A 17,565-nucleotide genomic window follows, 5' to 3' on the forward strand; every position below is an offset into this window, starting at 1 on the left:
AGTCTCCTGAAACTCTGCTGCTCTTCACAGCACGAAACTGCATCTGTTCTAGCAGCCAGGTGACCCAGGAACCCAGAGCAGTACCTGCTCTTGAGCAAAGAGCACAAAAGCACCAGCAAAAGCAGCCACATTCCACTTAAATTTGCAGGAGATGAAAAGGAGCCTACACATGCAACAGCAATTACTATTAATGGATCCAGATATATGGATCCTATTGGTAAATTCCAGCTTAGCAAAGTAAAATTTGGCCATTGCTCGATTTTTAGTGCTGTAATAAATTTTCTGTCCACTTTTAAAAGGTTGGACCACAGTGTGAAGGTCTAGAGCATTCGAAGACTTTTAAAGTTCATGAAATCAACTGTAAATTTGGAAGTAAAGAGATGAAACTATGAGACAATAAAAAAGTAAAAGGAGTAGTAGTCAGCAGATTAAGACAGGACACAAACTGTGCACTGAGCTGCCTCGAGACCATGCTTACCACTGGGAAACTACTACCTGTTACTTGCAGATCTATCTTAGGTTTAGATTTCCATGGGGCTCTGTTATTGAGAGTAATGTAACTGCAGCCAAACTGAAGGCACTGTAAGAATTACTATAAATATTCTTTTATCTGATGGCCATTCAAATTTCTGGGCGGAAACGTTACTTTTAGGCTCTTTACATGAACCATACAAATGGACACTTATTCATTTGATGACTAAATAATACAAGCCAAGTGCTAATAGGCACCAATCGCTTTCAACTTCTGGACTAACTCTGTATGTTTGCCTGAATCCAAACTTAGCAGAAATTCCATGCAATCAAAATCAAACAAAAACATCTGTGTGAACCTCTAAATGATAATATGTCTATGTATTAAATAGCTCTCATCAATAATTCCTTACTTTTCTTATTTTGTGGTTTAAATTAATCTACAGGCTTTCATTCCTGTAAATATACTTTGGTTCTGCTATGACAGGGATGCTTGGGAACACGAACTGTAAACATGAACACATTCTTTGTTGAAGATACCATGAACTCTTCCCAACAGATATAATTTATGATGACTGAACTTTTTTTTTTTTTTTAAAAACAGAAAGGTTACTCCCAACAAGGTACCTAAACCAGTATTTTACAGAGGAAGATGATATATTCAAAGACTAACATAAAATCTTGATGGGAAATTTCAGAATGAATTAAGGATGAAAGGCCTTTGTGCTCCATTTGAAGTTTTGAGTGCTTTTTAAAATCAGAACCAGTATGAACATGTCAATTTGACTTGAAACCCAAACTTCATTTCCCCATGTAAAGAAATTTCCTGGAAATTGCAACATTCTAGATTAAAAAAAAAAAAAAAAAAAAAAAAAGCAGCCTTTTTCCTCTATGGTGAGATGATAAAAACTTTATGTTCACAGTATTTCATTGAACTCCATTTTTTAACTAGCTGTATGGTTCATAGCGGTTAGCACTCATGTCACAGATAAATTCCTCTAGAGATTCTGCATGTATTTCTAAATACACAGAGGACAGTTTCTCTATTCATCTGAGCAATTTCAAAACATTTCTGAAGAGAAAGAAATTACACTTGAAAAAATTCTCTAGTCGATTCCAATAGAGACTGTGTGTTAGCCTCCAGTTATTTGTTTCACTTCAACTTCAGAGTGGCTAGATAGGGAGGCTTCTAGAAAAGTCACTTAAAAACATTTCAATAGTGCAAACAGGCTCCATTTTAAGAAACCCTTTTAGTGGAGATAAATTATTTCTGTAGAAAATAAGAGAAGAGCACAGCAGGGTCTCAAGTGCTAATCAAAGGACATAGTGCTTCAAGAAAGCATGCTTTCCAAACAAATTGTTGGAGAACTGCAATAGTTCAGGCTGTACTGCAATTACTGCAAGAACACTCTTTTTTTGTAAGATGTGGGAAATTTAATTTCTTCTTGAGCCATATGCTCCAAAACTATAAAACCCAGAAGTAATTTTTGCAGAGGGATTTTTATTTGGGAAATTGTTGTGCTGTTATTTTCTGTGCATCATCTGGTGATGTATAACAAATGCCCATCAGATATGTATATTTTTTTCCCTGATCTGAGTCTTCCTCTGAATGGAAGAACTTCACACTGGTCATTTTCCCTGTTGGAAAGAAGAAATCCCCATGGGGCTGGAATTATTTGGTTAAATTCTGTAAGCTGTTTAAGCAAGATGGCTAATTTGAAGGACACAGTAATTCTTTTCTGAATTTTTTTTTTTTTTTTCAATTTGTGAATGCTACCTGGTATTTTTTCTTACTCAGGAATGTGGCTTCAAATAAGGTTAAAATCAAGATGATCCCTAAACTAAATTCTAGCTATTACTTTGATTTGTAGTTAGGTGGCTACCTTAGGAAAAAGGTTAACAGGAATTCTTTGACATTAAAAACTCTGTAAAGCATCTGATATATGGGAGCACTTCAAGCTCCAGCAAATTGGAGAGATTTGTTTGGCTCTGAAGGATCCACTGAAAGCAGAAAGTTTCCTGTAAAAGTCTTCTATAATGGCTTTATTAGTTCAACATATGGCTATTTTGCCCACCTACTTATTACTGGTATAATAAATGCTTCTACATAAATTCTACAATAGTGCAGCAAACTGCTGGATCCTGCAAGTTCACAGGACTTTTATTTCTTTCTGTGAACCTACAGACTGTAATACGAAATGTTGTGGCATTACTGTTTGTACACTATACATCCAAGAGAGCCAACAGGATATAAAAGAACTCTTAAAGAGTATCTTCACAAAGCCCACTTTGCTATGTGCTGTAAAATCAGATAACATAATGAAATCCCTGATCAAAAGAGCTTATAGCCCAAGGGTAAAATCATCCTTGCTTAAAGACCACGCACCATGAACGTCCTGCGTGGAAAGCGCAACAGGATTCACGCACAGCATAGTCTTAGTACTGACTCCCCGCGCAACTGTGAATTTCCTTCAGGGCTTTGACTACGTATTCGTAGCAGAAATAGCTGCGTTGCCTTGAGACAATACTACCCCGCTGGTGTTTGTTACTGGGCGACATTAAGCTGCTAGTGCTAAATTGATGGACCGGTCATGTGAATGCTTTCTAGCCACTTCTGTGCAGAATCAAGCTGTTAATTCAAACCAGCTCTCAGCAGAACGTGAAGTCAACCAGGATGACTTTGCATTGCAGTTGGTGGAGAACACTCATCCAATCCATTGCACTGATGCAGCTGTGGAGGTGATAATCACAGCTGGAAAGGTGATAAGAAACACCTGGAGAGGCAGTACTAACAGCAGAGCTGGTTTTGCAGTGAATGAGCTCTGTGCACAGAGGACTTGAGGTAACATTACCAAGACATTTTAAAATTAGGACACAAATAAAAATTAAACACTGAAATTCTACTGAAACTCAATGTGGTGGCTGTACTGTTGCACCTAATTTGCTGTTTTCTTAAAAATCCCTCTCTTTATGCTTTTAAAACGGTAGTACACTTAATTTGCAGGAGTTGATTTAGTGCTTGTTCCTAGCTATTATCCTTTTGTGTATAAAAAGGATAAAAAAATTTCAGAAGCCAATACATGGCATGAACTTACTTTAATGACGTCTTCATCAGAGGACTTGCACTCAACTGATTCAGAGATGTCTGTCACAGCACTGTTCTCCTCAATGGAGACCACTTTGATGGGCACTGCTACTGTTTTTCCCGTGAGAATTGCGGTGTTCAGAATTTCCGTGTCCTGTACACAAAACAAAACACAGTGCTCTTCAGAAACAACTAAAGAGATTTCCAAAAGGCAAGCATCAGCTCTTCAACTGGATTTATACTCAAAACAGATGCATTCGTTCTCAGTGGCTAATGATCTAATCTCATCTTCAAATATGTGCAACTTGGTAAAACATAGTAAAATCCCAATTATATTTTACCTGCTAAACAAACAGTCAGCTGCATTGCACACTGTTAAATAGCGAGCAAAACAACTGCAGCCAAATTCAGTCGAGGCAGGAGCACATCACAGGTAGCTTCTACTTGTTAAGTGTGGGGCCTTTCCCAATATTTGCCTTCCAAAATGTGAGTTCAGAGTTTTTACTAAACTGGATTTGACTGGCAATGTTTGGGACAGAATGGAATAGCCTCGAAAGTAAAAATATTGCTATTTGAATCTAAGCCCATTGCAAAGACGGGGCCTCTCTGTGAACTTTGTATCTGGAACTGTTTCAAGATTATTTAATTTCCTTTGATATGGCCAATGAAGCAATGCAAGGAATCCAGGAGGAGTTAGTGATGCTATTAACTGCAGGGAAAATAACAAGGAAATCTGAAGTTTGAACTTGGGTCATGGCATATAAAAGCCTTTCAATGCACAATTGACTAAGCTAACTCTTTTAACTCCTTAACAGTTTCAGCATCACTGTATTCCCAAGATTCCCATGCAGGAAGAACTTCAAAGTTTTGTCCAACTTTTCAACTTCCAATTCTAGAAAGTCAATAAAATATTCAGCAAAATCCTCGCACCAAAGTCAGGACTGCAGCCACTGATGTCAACAGCAGCAAAATGGGGTACTGATACTATTGATACTGGTTTTGATTCCAGTTTAGTGAGTTTTAAATCTAGGTCATTTTCTTTTCATCTTGCAACTTATTTCTCAGGTCCTCCTACAGCTCTCATAAGAAATCCCATCAAACTTAAAAAAAAACCTCTTAAAAAATGAATGTTGACTGTTCTAGAAAAGTAAGAACCCTAAATAATTCCTATGGCATATATGTAAAAAAAACCCTACCCAACACAGTAAGCCAGAGCCAGACCTATAAATAGCATTATTGGAAAGTCTAAGGCCATTCTCGGGAACTTCTGATTTTTTAAGGTGGAGACCACCCCCAGCAGTCCCCCATATAAATTCTGCCAGGTACCTGGCATTTTTGAACAGCAGAGTGCTGTAGTGAAATACATGGCTTTTGCAGCTTAACGTCTGTCCCCAAACTTGATTTTTTTTTTCCAAAAGTATCGAAATACCAGTACATGGCAATAAATAAGTCCAGAAACAGATGCAAAGGAACAGAGCTCAACATTTGTGAAAAAAAAAGCAAAAACAAACCCTCAGTAACAAACGCAAGTACTCTTCTGTCTGCAGACTTCCAAAGCAACAAGCATTGAATAACCCACATAGGTTCACCAAAAAGCAGATTCAACATATTTTCTGCTGTGTATTTGGCTACTGCAAGTGCTGTATGTCCTCTGAAATTAATCTTTTGCCTTGATCCCTTAAAGCCTTATTTTTTGTGACTCTGAGTGTTAAACACTGTGAACTAAGGACTCCAGGGCAAAGGAGCAGCAAGAGAGTTTGTGGAAATGACAGGACATCTTTTCAGGCTATCTCAGCTCTGCTTTGAAATGATTCTACTCAGATCCAGTTTTTCCTTGGCAACTGATATGTACTACTGATAGAGAAATCTAATTTAAAGGGACAGGTTCAGAGGAAGAGAAATCCCATAAATAGAAATGAGTTTCAGATATAGAAAATTTTCTGTGGCTTGGGGATTTAGCCATATTTGCATTTAATGGTAATTTATGAAGTTCAAGACAAATCAGAAAATCATATACACACAAAACAAAAAAGAAACAAGCCCTGCACCACTGCCAAAAAGATAAAACCAAAGTCCTGATTACGCAATGCGGTGAAAGTTTTGTGCCACAAGTAGCAGAGTAAATTCATCATCCAGGTTTAACTTGCAACAAACTGCCTGGGAGTCACTAGAACTCCCTCCGGCTCAGCTTTGCTCACGCCTGCAGTGTCGAGTAATCAGTGACCTTAACATGAAGTCAAGTATTAAGAAAAATGGGAGAGAAGTGGGAAGCCCAGCAGACAAGACCACAAGGCACTCTGACCCGCACGAGGATCCTGTGCTCCTGATTCCCTGCGTATCACCAGGAAAAGACCGGCTGCTTCCTCCGCCCGGGCATTACGCTGGGTGATGGCGAGACTGCCAGGAGCATCACAATAAATCACGTTTGCCGCACTGCCAGCTACGGCTGCAGCTAAGCTCTGAGCCTACACAACAGCACCATGAGAACACTAGAGAACAGGATTAAAGCCAGTATTGGATAGGATTAAATCCAGTATTGGAGATAGGGTTTATAAAGATGGGATGCAATAAAGTTAAATACAAGTTGTTTCTTTTCTGTAGGAACAACTAATCCTATAAATACAGGACAGAAAAGATTCAACAGGAAAAGCTGCTCTCAAAAAAGCATTTGGAAACTATAGTAGATCACAAACTGAAGTCAGCAATTGCATGCTGCTGTGGATAAAAACCAAACCCAAACCAACCAAAGAAGCCTCCCACAGTAAGTTGTATCAAGAGGAGTATCACCTGTAAGATGTGAGGTATTCCTGCTCTACTCAGCAAGGCCTCAGCTAAACGGCTATACCCAATTTTGAGGACTGTACTGCACGAAAAACTTGAAGTGCAAAGATAAAAAAAAGAACAAAGAGAATAAGTCAAAGACTAGAAAATAAGATCTGTGAGGAATGACTAAAAGAATTGGGATTGTTTAGCCTAGAGAACATTATGGGGAAAGATTATTACTGTCTCCATATACATAAAAGTCTTCAACAAATGAGTAAGAATAAACTATTTTCCATGTTCATGGACAGAGCGCGAAGTAATGGGCTTAAGCTGCAACAAAGAAGATTTGTCTGACATTAAGGCAATCTTTATTATAAAAGTAATGATAAAGAATTCTTCTGGAGCAGAAGAAAATGCACAGTCTAGCCTAACAGATCTTCGAAGAACAGATTATACACCATTCAGAAATAATACAAGTTCTTTGAGTCAGGTAGAAAAGGAAAGGGAGCGGATGATCTCTTGTGGTTCCCTCCACCCTTATATCTTAGTAGTCATCATTCAGTTTTGAAAGAATGGAAACACAATAATCTATATATCTTGTACTCAAAACAACCATATTCTGCTTCACCCATCCCAAATAATATCCTTCTTCACTAGACAAAAGAAAATGTTCTATACCTTTAAAATGGGAAAGCCTGGCAGGCAAATGTGACTGATATTCTTGCTTTCTGTACTATGTAGTGCAGAACTGATGTACCAATTGTTAAATAATAATGTCACTTCTGTTTCTCTCTTTCCAATAGGTCATTATTGGCGTATCTGAATTCTAAATGGCTTTGATATAAAGCCATTATTATAAAGGTTAAAAAACCTTTTCAAATTTCCCCAAGACCTTTCTGGAGAGAAGAGACGATTTGGCTACTGGGATATTACTAGCAATTAGAAACCTCAATCTTCTGCCCTTTTCTAATGGTTCCATTAAAGAAAGTAGCATGCATCTGAATGAATTTATTTTATTAATTACTTCAGAGATACATCTAGCCCAAAAATTGTAAAAAGCATCATTTGTCATGATAAAGGGCTACTGAAATTTCACATCCCTTCTCTGTAGCCCAATATGAACTTCAGGAAGTTCAAATTCATGATGCACACGAAGGAGATATTATCTAATGGCTTCACAGCTAGTACCATTACAATCAGTAGGGATCCGCAGCATTAAGAAGCAATCGGTAGGCACCTAGCTACCGCTTTGAGTAGAGATGGAAACCTTCGTATTTCATCTCTACTGAAAGCAGCCATAACTCATTGGTATTACACAGATTAAGAAATCTTGAAGTAGAAGCAATTAATATATTACACACTACGTTAAAAGCAATTTTAAAATCTGCCACTTCCCTTAGTCTGTAAGTGTCCTATGCTATTCAACTGTGATATTTAAAAAAAAAAAAAAAAAAAACCAAACAAAAACACAAAACCCCAAAGAACCAAGGATTGATTATTTTGTCTTTTTGTTTAGAACTAAAGTAGAAAAATGTCTGTCCCATATCCCTGTACATGGAACAGCCTTATGGCACAACTTCTGCCTCCTCTGTGTTTCCTTTATATTGCTGCAATAAAGCCAAAGGCTTTAATGTAACAGAGAATTGACCCATTGTCTGCACCCATACACAAGCTGTTAGGCAGAAAACTCTAAATAATGTATGAAAGGATCCATGGTCCAAGACTCCTCAAAAGCTGAACTGAAACTCATAAAAATAAAAGGAGCTTAAATAGAACTCTGTCTATTTGCTCTGCAATACCGAGCCCTCTGAACATGCACCACAGACAAGGGGGCTCTAATTCGGCACCCAAACCTCTTTCCCCTGCATTCTGCCACCTCCTGTAATACCCTTGATGATCCACTGATAAGCAGGAAGAGTAGCTGACTCTTTAAGGCTATGTCAAGCAACATTAAGAAAACAATTGTTCTCACATCAGAACAGGAAATATGATAGCTAGTATCGGTGGTGATTTTTTTTTCCTTTTTAAATGCAATATGCTATCCTGTTTGCAAGCTAATGTGGGAGTACACAAACAGGATCACTAAGAAACCTTCATAGAGACTAAGAACTCATTTAAAATGCAGGCGCTTTTCAAAATCACAATATCTTGGCCATTTCCACATTCTTTAATTTTTAAAATCCCCCCAGAACTAATCTACTTTCTGTGCAGGCATCAACTAAAGTTTTAAAATCAAATTTATTTTGTGTGGCAAAAGACTGAAAGCATCTGATAGTAATGTTTGGACTTGTTCCCGTTAAATTCAAAAATGGGGAAAGTAGTGTAAAGTAAATTAAAAAAAAAAAAAACCAAACAGAAAGAGGATGAGTTATAAGTAAGCATCAATATCTAGGTTGGAAAGAAGTTTCTTTAAGTGTATTACAAACTAAAAAAGCAAGGGCTGTCATTTCCAAAGTCAAAATGGAGAACTATACATATAATTCTCATTGACACAGAAGGGAGATTTGAGCTCTGAACTTCTTTGGAAGCCTTAACCTCTCTGTGCAGCGCAATGACTGAATCCCAACAACATCTGACTCTGATATTGCAGAGACAGAGTTGGGTTTCTTGTATGAAAAACTACCTACGAACTTTTCTGCTACCAGGACATCCCTTCAATGAATACAGCAAATGAAGGAAATCATTACTATTTAAACATATTTAATTAACAACCAGTAACATTAAGGAACTTTTGTTCTCATTCTTCTAACAGTTAAAGGAAAACTCTAGCAGTGGCATAAGGGTCTAATCAAAGGAGATATTCAAAAGTAAACCACTGAATTGTGTGCATAAGAAATTACTTTAAAAATTTATTGATAACTGTTAACTTCAGGCTAGCTCTCATAAACAGAACAGCGTAATTACCTTTACTCAACACAGCATTTTCATTATCCACTAACAAAACATCTACTCTTCCCCAGCCCAGGCAATATCTTGTGTACTGGTCACTACATTTGCTTGCTCAAAACCCCAACCTTTTCCAAAGCACCTGAACCATCAGACTCCACAGCAAGGACACAGAATTGTATCTCCTCTACACAAACCTTCTGTATGCTTCAGTGACTTTGGAAATGAAGCTCTGAGGTCACAACCTGATATCTACAACAGATAAAGACAAGCGCCTCTGCTAGTATATGCACACAGCAAGTGCAGTACGAAATCTTCATAGCAGAAACAACTTCTGTTCATCCCACCTTCCTCAGACAAACAAAGGCAGTAAGACAGCTCGGTGGCTTTCACACCTCTTTATAGCTAAGCACTTAATAAATTGTGACTCAAGTGCAAATAGTTAGGACAATGGGATACTCCCATTCATTTCCCTGCATTCTTGATTTGAAAAAAAAAATAAGAAAAAAAAAAGATTTAATCAAGAAGGCCACAGGCTAGAACTGGTGAGTTATATCAGCCTAGCGGTTTGGAACTCCTCTGTGGGTGCCTGTATGAAGCTACCACAGTTACAAATCTCGATACTACATTTCAGTAGATCAGGAAAAGAATTAATTGGCATTTCAAAGAAACATGGTGAGATTGGAGTCAGGCAGGGGGTCAGACACTACATTATATCGCACTGAGACCTGCACTCAGTGAGACCACTATACAGAATTTGATGCAAGTATCACCACTCTACAGGAAGTCTCTCAGCTTTCCTGCTTGGAGCTGATGTTACCATTCAGAATATCATAAACTGTCTTGGTTACATGTGGGTTAATTGGAATAAAGTCCACTAGAAGCGGTGTTGGTCTAAATGTTTTCTTCCCCAGCTGCACTCATTGTGCTACCTCACAGAAAACTCAGCAGAACTGGCATTCAGAAAAATCAGTACTGTTTTAGAAAGGGGAAATAACATCCATAAAGCTAATGTATTCTAGCCAGAGCTGAGAAGAAGCGTGTGCTCACATTTGGTCATTTGAAGTTAGGTAACGCTATGGTTGACTCCACAGGAATCTCACATTTTATTCCATCCCTATTTCAGTCAGGGAACTTCCACCGATGTCAGTGGGAGCTCTGTGCAAAGAGCAAGAATACAGAATACGAGCCTTAGTTGCTTGAATTTAGCTGAAGAGCAAACCTTATGTTCATCCAACCTCTCAATTGTAAGAAGGCAAGCATTCAGCCATGACTAATTTAGGAACTAATTCAACATTAAATTGTGGCAGAATGAGGAAGCAAAGTGACAGCTGTTTAATTAAACTCTAAATCCGATTAGATGGTGTTATCAAGAGAAATCCATGGGAGCCTGAGGTCATGAGAATGGTCCTGTTTACAGGCTGAAAATTCTGTAAGTGGAATCCCATAGAATGATGTTAATCATAGCTTAGCATTAAGATTTCTCCCTCACACAAACACACTACCTCATGAGTAACAAACCTATATGGTAGACCTGATGGAGTGACAGAGAAAAGCCAATTATGTTTTAATTTATAAGGAAAGTTTCCTGAAAAAGTTTGTGGAAAAGAGGCAGTTGGGTACTGTCTACTTTAAAATCAAAACAGTATTTTTCTTATGGAAAAAGGGCAGAAGCAGCAAGCCCTTGCATGCTGTTGACAGCACTTGACTCGGTGGAGACAATGCCAGCTCCAGGAGCTGTACTGCGCTTCCAACTATTGTTCAGCCCGTCACCCTTGATGAACACTGACACCTTGGCAATACATTCACAAGAGAAGGAGATGGAGATGTGGGAGATATAAAGTAAACTCCACATACGCCAGTTGCAAACACCAGAAATAGTCTACTGATGAGCACTAAGTTATGCATCACAAGTTTCCAGGGCATCCTAGTTAGAGTGATGCACCGAGCTGTACTGCACTGCAGACAGTTGTTACGCTGATTTGTGAGTCTGGTAACACGATGGTTGTAGATTTGAGTTATTAATACTACTAAGATTACAGCTGATTAACAAAATAACATTGTTAGGCAGCAGACTGTTTATCTACATAATCCCATGATTAAAAGTAAATTATACGTTGTGCTTTCTGCCAACTGGATTCTCTGACACTCCACAGTCACAGACACTACATATGAGAAGGGAAAGCAGCTGACATTCTGGTTTTAAATTCTTAGCACACACTTCAGAAGAATAGGAGTGTGACTGCAGACCAAAGAGTTTGCATCATGATTAAGAACCTCCCGGAGGCAAATTCACCCCGTGGCAGGCAGTGGGAAAGGGCAAATTTTGTTGGCTGGACTTTAGTTTGCTCTTTTCCTTTACTTGATTCCAATGCTATTGGCCCATCACATGTAAATCCTGCTCTGCTTCATTCATCAGTTTATAATACAAGGGTTTTTACTTCATGAGTAATATCACATTGCAAAAGAAATGGGGTAACGCTGTTAAGCAATAAAACCAAAGGGGGGCAACCTGCTTGCTCAACAGCACCCTCAGGATTCAAACATGGATCCAGATGGCATCCAGGTTACTCCATGACTGTAAGGTCCATAGTGCCAAGGAAAATGTACACTTATGAACAAAGTAACAGTGTTGAAAAATTGGGCCATTCGAAATCTACATAAGAAACAGACTTATTCAATAGACGTTGCCGTTTCTGCAGTCTGTTTCTAACGAGGATAGTAGAACAAAGGATCTCAAAGTTTCTTTTGGATGCTAATTCTTTTCGACACATGACAACACTGTGAGGTATCTTCTCTTCATTAAATCTTTGTTAAATGGCCAACAATGTACATGGCACGAAAATTAAGGACAATACCTGCCCTGAAGAACAAATAATGCAGAAGTCAAACAGAAAAACATCACCCATGGAAAGACCCAAAGGTGGATGTTGGCATTGTTCTGTCCCTAGCATGCACAACGTTCGTTTGAAGAGCTCAACCAACGTGATGTCTGTGGGTCTCCAGGAGTCTTAAAGGTAAATGGAGGAAATGTGGGAACAGGGATGTAAGGAAGGGATTCAGACTCCTATTTCTTGCCTCCCAGAAGAGTGGCTTTGACTATCATCAGTACATAGGTAAAGCCCACCCATGCACAGGCTAGGCCGGGGCCCCTCACACATTTCTCCTAGGGCTGGACCACTCCAAGGAGAACACTGGCAGATTCCTGGGGCCAGAAGGAGAGAAAGCAAATGGAACTCAGCTGGGATGGGAAAGTCTCAGGCCCAGCACAATCTTCCCTGTAGTTTTTGTGAACCATGTAATTTATGACGAAGATCTAAGTGTCTTTTCAAAATGGGAACTCAGCGTTCTGCAAATACAGTGACTTTTTAATCAATTATCTTGTTTCTGTTTACAGTCTCCATATTGAGATAAATCTTAATTACTGGCCCCCTACATTAGCAACAGACTGATCCATTTTCTTCCCTGCTTGTACAGTTTTCAAATACCCAGCTACTGGAATTTTTGAGCCCTGATAAATTATGCTCTGCAGACAGAAAAGGGGACTATAGAATATATTAACAGATAGGGATGCAGAAAAATATCTTTGGATTCTTGGATGACTAATCCACACTTTCCTCGCAGTGAATCTACCCTGTTAGCATTCAAACGTGCAACAGGGAATGTGGCCAATGATTACTTTGATTTAGCGGATGCAGGCTGTATTGCTAAATGTAATTCTATCATCACTCAAAAGCAAGCATCTCTTCTAAAAAGTAAAAAGGTACTGAAGCAACTGAACAAAATTAACCATGCCTTTAATTGCTTTGTTCTGCTTACAGTTAGTGATGTAAAATGATGGAAAAAAGTTATAAAGCCATTACTCAGATCTGTGTATTGGTAGGAAGGACACATCGACTTAAGGTCAGGTGCAGAGGTCTGGACTCTGCCCAGATTATGATGACCACAAGATCTTACTTCTTATTGCTTTTAATTTTGAATAAAAAAGTAAAATCTTATCAGCATAAACTGTTCCCATGTGCAAAGTCCATAACCAGTACTCTGGCTAGCAGAAAAACATGCAACAGACACAGCTACAGTTTTATAATAAGGATGAACCCTCCAAAAGAGACAGGGAGAAACATTTTGCTTCAAGCTGCAGGCTAATGAATGCTCTTTCTTCAGAGCTTATGGAAACAGCAATTATACTAGCAGACCTGTGAGCTGTTAAAGAGGGATAACCAGTCTTTGCTTCTTCATTTCCAATGTATTTGAAACTAGGTGGAATGAAGAAACCTTATTAGCCAGTAGGTCCAGAAAGGGAGAACGCCTCTGAAGGTCCTGTCACTTCTTCCACTTGTGAACAACTGAGAATCAAATTCAGATTTCTTTTAACAAATTTGTTTCAGAAGTAAATATTTACTTTATTGTATTTGTTAGACTAAGTTTATCATATATAGTTCACAATGCCAATTCAAAACTTGATTTTGGAGCAGGAATAGTTTGCCACAGGCACTGAGACTAACCAAGAAATCTTATTTCCTCTCCCTTGTGGAATCAGAATCCAAGCGCTTCCATTAGTATTTCTACCAGTAAAGTTCCACTGCCTGAATATCGATGCTACTTGTATTTATTATTTGCATAAAAGTAACCCCATTCTGGCTCCACATGATAGCTGGATGTCAATGTGCTGAGCAGTGACTATAATAAGACACTGTTTCTACACCAAGGAGGAAAAAAGAGCAACCAGATCAACTGATTCTCAGCATATCTCAGTGAATAACTGATTCTTGTTTTCTGAACAGATCTAGGAATGAGAAAAATCATTCCCACACCATCTGACACAGTTAGGTTTTGGTTTTCTTGCTGAATAAAATACTTCAAAAATACTGAAGTGTTCTAGTTTTCTTTCCATTTTATTTTCCAATAATATTTGAGGAAATATATAGCCCCAATGTTATATCAAAATGACAACAACAAAAAACCCATATTATTTATAAAGTATGGATCCCCAAATACCACTTTCACTAAATGATCTTGATTTGATCCCTTATGGCTCTTTCATTTTTTTTATATATAAAATCTTTGTATTGTTTTATCTTAAAACCTGTCTTTACCTAACATGAAGAAAAGTGGAATGAGAAACGTATGGTCCTTTTCCCACAGAAAGCATGGATTCGGTTAAAGCAATGATTACTTGGCTCCTTGGCGAATCTGTATCCTTGGAGGAGCTTAGAAGATGCAGATACCTAAATTGTGAGGGATCCAATTGCCTAATTACCAAGTATGTTGGAGAGGCATTCCCTCCAGCAGCAGCAACCAGCATCCCTTCTGCAAGGACAGAGATGTCAGACAGATTTCCCCAAGACTGCAGAGAACCGCATGCAGAACGCCTGCCTTCCACCTGTCACAAGAACTGCTACGCTGCTTGAGCCAGGCAGAGTAACATGCTTAGCTCACACATGACAATGTATTACACTTGCATTCAACGCTTTTTTTTAATGAATGAAGTTCTCAAGAAATAACTTCAAACCTTCCCTACCACCCTAAATTACTCTGACAAGATGATCTCATTAGATAATCTAACCCCCTAGGTGACAGAAAATGCAAATTAATAAGGACATGAAATAAAATCAGCTGAACATTTTCATGCTCGATTGTGTCTTCCTTTACCATCTTAAAAGCTGTAAATGTGCATAGTTTGTCTTTTTTAGGTGTCTATCATAATCAATGTGTATCAACAGTGACTGAGCCTCTGGCTGGGGGCCCCTCTGTTTTGTAGGAGCTGCGACACTAAATTCCGTTAGGTGCAGCTCACTAAAAAGACAAGTATTATGCTAAAGCTGTCTGTGTTTTCTGTTGACTAGAACAGAAATGTCAGGATCCAGTGGCCAATATATATTTTCAAAGAAAGATGGTATTTCCTGCTGCGTGGAGGAAGAGTTTGTAACTGAAAATGACTTCAAAGGAAAGGATTCTGGAACCACTTAAAGTGTAGAATAAGTTTTAAGGACAAGTGCAGGAGATGGGAAGCAGAAGCCCACATTTTATTTCTCTATATTAGACATAAGTGAAACAAAAGCCTTGATTTTTAAAAAAGATGCCTATGTGTAACACAGGAAACTACCTGCTCCTCTCGGTGAAATTTCATTCCTTACTTTCAGAATTTTGTTAAATTGCCTTAGAAATGAAAGCACTTACATAGGAAACACATTATCTAGAGAGAAAAAATTGTAGTTATGGGTTGAAATGTGAGTGATTACCTGAGATATTCCAACTCCAGCATCATTATTGGTTATTTTGAGCGTAGCAAATGCAAACAGATGAAAAGCTGTGAAGTGACAGGTTAAAAGCCCTTATTCTAAGATCGACCTACTTGAGAACCTTCGCTGTTGTTGTTTCAGAGCATTGCTACTTATGGATCTAAGTATACTTTACAGATACTTATGAATACACTTACACTTGATGAATACAAGCAATAAACTGTCCTAAGTTCTCTTGAAAAGGTATGGTTTTATACATTTATGCACTGCATAAATTATACATATTTAATCCATGGTAGACTTATGACAACATCTACAATACGTACTCATACATATAATTTTTTATCTAACAAGCACTCTTAGAAGAGTAGCCCCGTGCTTGGAAAACAGAGTGGAGAGAAACATATTATGAGCATTAGTTCAGTGACTGTAGCTACTTACAACATTCACAGGAAAGGATAAATATTTGTTACAGATTCCAAAATTATGCCAATAAAAAGGCCGCAGAAACTGAAACACATTCTATCCTTTCTAATCACAAAAATAGCTTTTCATTTACTCAAACATCTAAGGAATAATTGTCTGAGAAAGCCTTCGGCTATGATGAACACCTCTCGTGTTTTCTCCATTGCTGAATGGTCCTATTAAGTTTATCACAGATGGGAGTGGGAATATTGGTAAAGCCTGAATGGGAGAGAAAGGCAATAGCCACCTGGTGATCTTATAATGGAATAGTTCATGGATGCTTAAGCAGCCATGGATGGAGCTATATAATATCTTCTTGCTGAAATAATTTCATGGCTTACAGTTCTCTTTTGTTGCAAAAAGACTAATATGTGAAATTTGTCAATTTAAGGGCATTTTCTGGGCTCAAGATCTGTCAGTCATTTACTTTCCTTTTTTACGAGTCTGAGGAAGTTATTTGGAAATGGACCCCCAGTTAAATGGAGTTTGCTCCACCATTAAGCACAACCAGAACAGCTCTGCCGATGTCTCCAGCCTGTGACGACCGTGGGAATATAGCTGGTAGTAAAAAGGCAATTTTCATTAGCAATTTGAAATTCTTCCCATGTTCATTTCAGTTAAACCTGCGGCCCTGTTATATAGTTGGCTATATATCTACAATAATACTGCTGTGATAGCTGTAATCAATAGACAGTTGCAGATTGAAAATATACAAGCATATTAGGACACATGCGTGGATGCACACGCAATTACATGCTACGTATATATGTGCGAGTAATCTATATGCATACAAATACATACACAACTATAATGGAAACATGATTATGAAGCATTCTGTGTTAATAGAAGCCACATACTTGATTACAGGCAGAGGCAGTACTTTTTATTTTATATATTAACACATTTCTACTGCAGATATTTCTGACCGTAAATATTTTGCAAACATAATTTTTAAAACCTGATCCCACCGAAATCAACAGTAATTTTGCCAGTGGCTTCAGTAAAGCCAAGGTCCATCCTATCAAGTGTTATGGAATAAACCGTGCAGAGTCCTCCCTGTTGTGCTTTCCTTCAGTCATACCCAAGCACTTCTATTAACCCCCACTGACTTCCACCTGAAGGACTGGGGTCCTGCTCCAAAACTGATTGATTTAATTAGCTGTTATGCTAATAAGATATGACAGGGACAAGGGATTTTCCACCACTTAGTGATGATCTGGATCACAGTTATACTTTTGCTGTTGTGAGTTTATCCCTTAACAAGTTGCAGATGTTCACCATGGTTGATATGAAACCAGCAGCGTCATTGACATGGGTGAAGCCCATAGAGACATCGCGTGTAACAGCAGCACAAAGTCATGCTGGGCAGCAAAGATGGAAATGTAAACGTGGTTTCTGAATGATGAGAGTCAAGAACAGCTTAAAGAAGCCTTACAGTGAGGGTCTGATGTTTACAAATATTTATGTACACTTTTTATTAGCTTCAGTTTGTGGTGCTGTATTGTTCAGCAGTAGCAGGCAAAGGTGTCAAGGAAGTATAGTTTGATAAAATAAACTATACGCTGAAGATATTCACATAATTACAGACAAAAAAAAAAAAGATGGCATTTTTGGGGACATGCTTCAAACAGATGCAATTCACCATTTGCAGCT

At 38.3% G+C, this 17,565-nt stretch overlaps 1 protein-coding gene across 5 annotated transcripts in view; it reads right to left on the reverse strand.

Annotated features, from left to right (window-relative positions):
• Positions 1-17,565, reverse strand: part of LOC129213945 (transmembrane protein 132C-like) — a 219,445-nt gene that overhangs the window by 26,211 nt on the left and 175,669 nt on the right. For all 5 annotated transcript variants that reach the window (XM_054844831.1, XM_054844830.1, XM_054844833.1 and 2 more), the window contains one exon: positions 3,567-3,710. In XM_054844831.1, coding sequence (XP_054700806.1) covers positions 3,567-3,710 — 144 coding nt within the window. The remainder of the gene's footprint in view (positions 1-3,566; positions 3,711-17,565) is intronic.

The sequence above is a fragment of the Grus americana genome, chromosome 16, assembly GCF_028858705.1.
Source record: "Grus americana isolate bGruAme1 chromosome 16, bGruAme1.mat, whole genome shotgun sequence".
Taxonomy (NCBI): Eukaryota; Metazoa; Chordata; class Aves; order Gruiformes; family Gruidae; genus Grus; species Grus americana.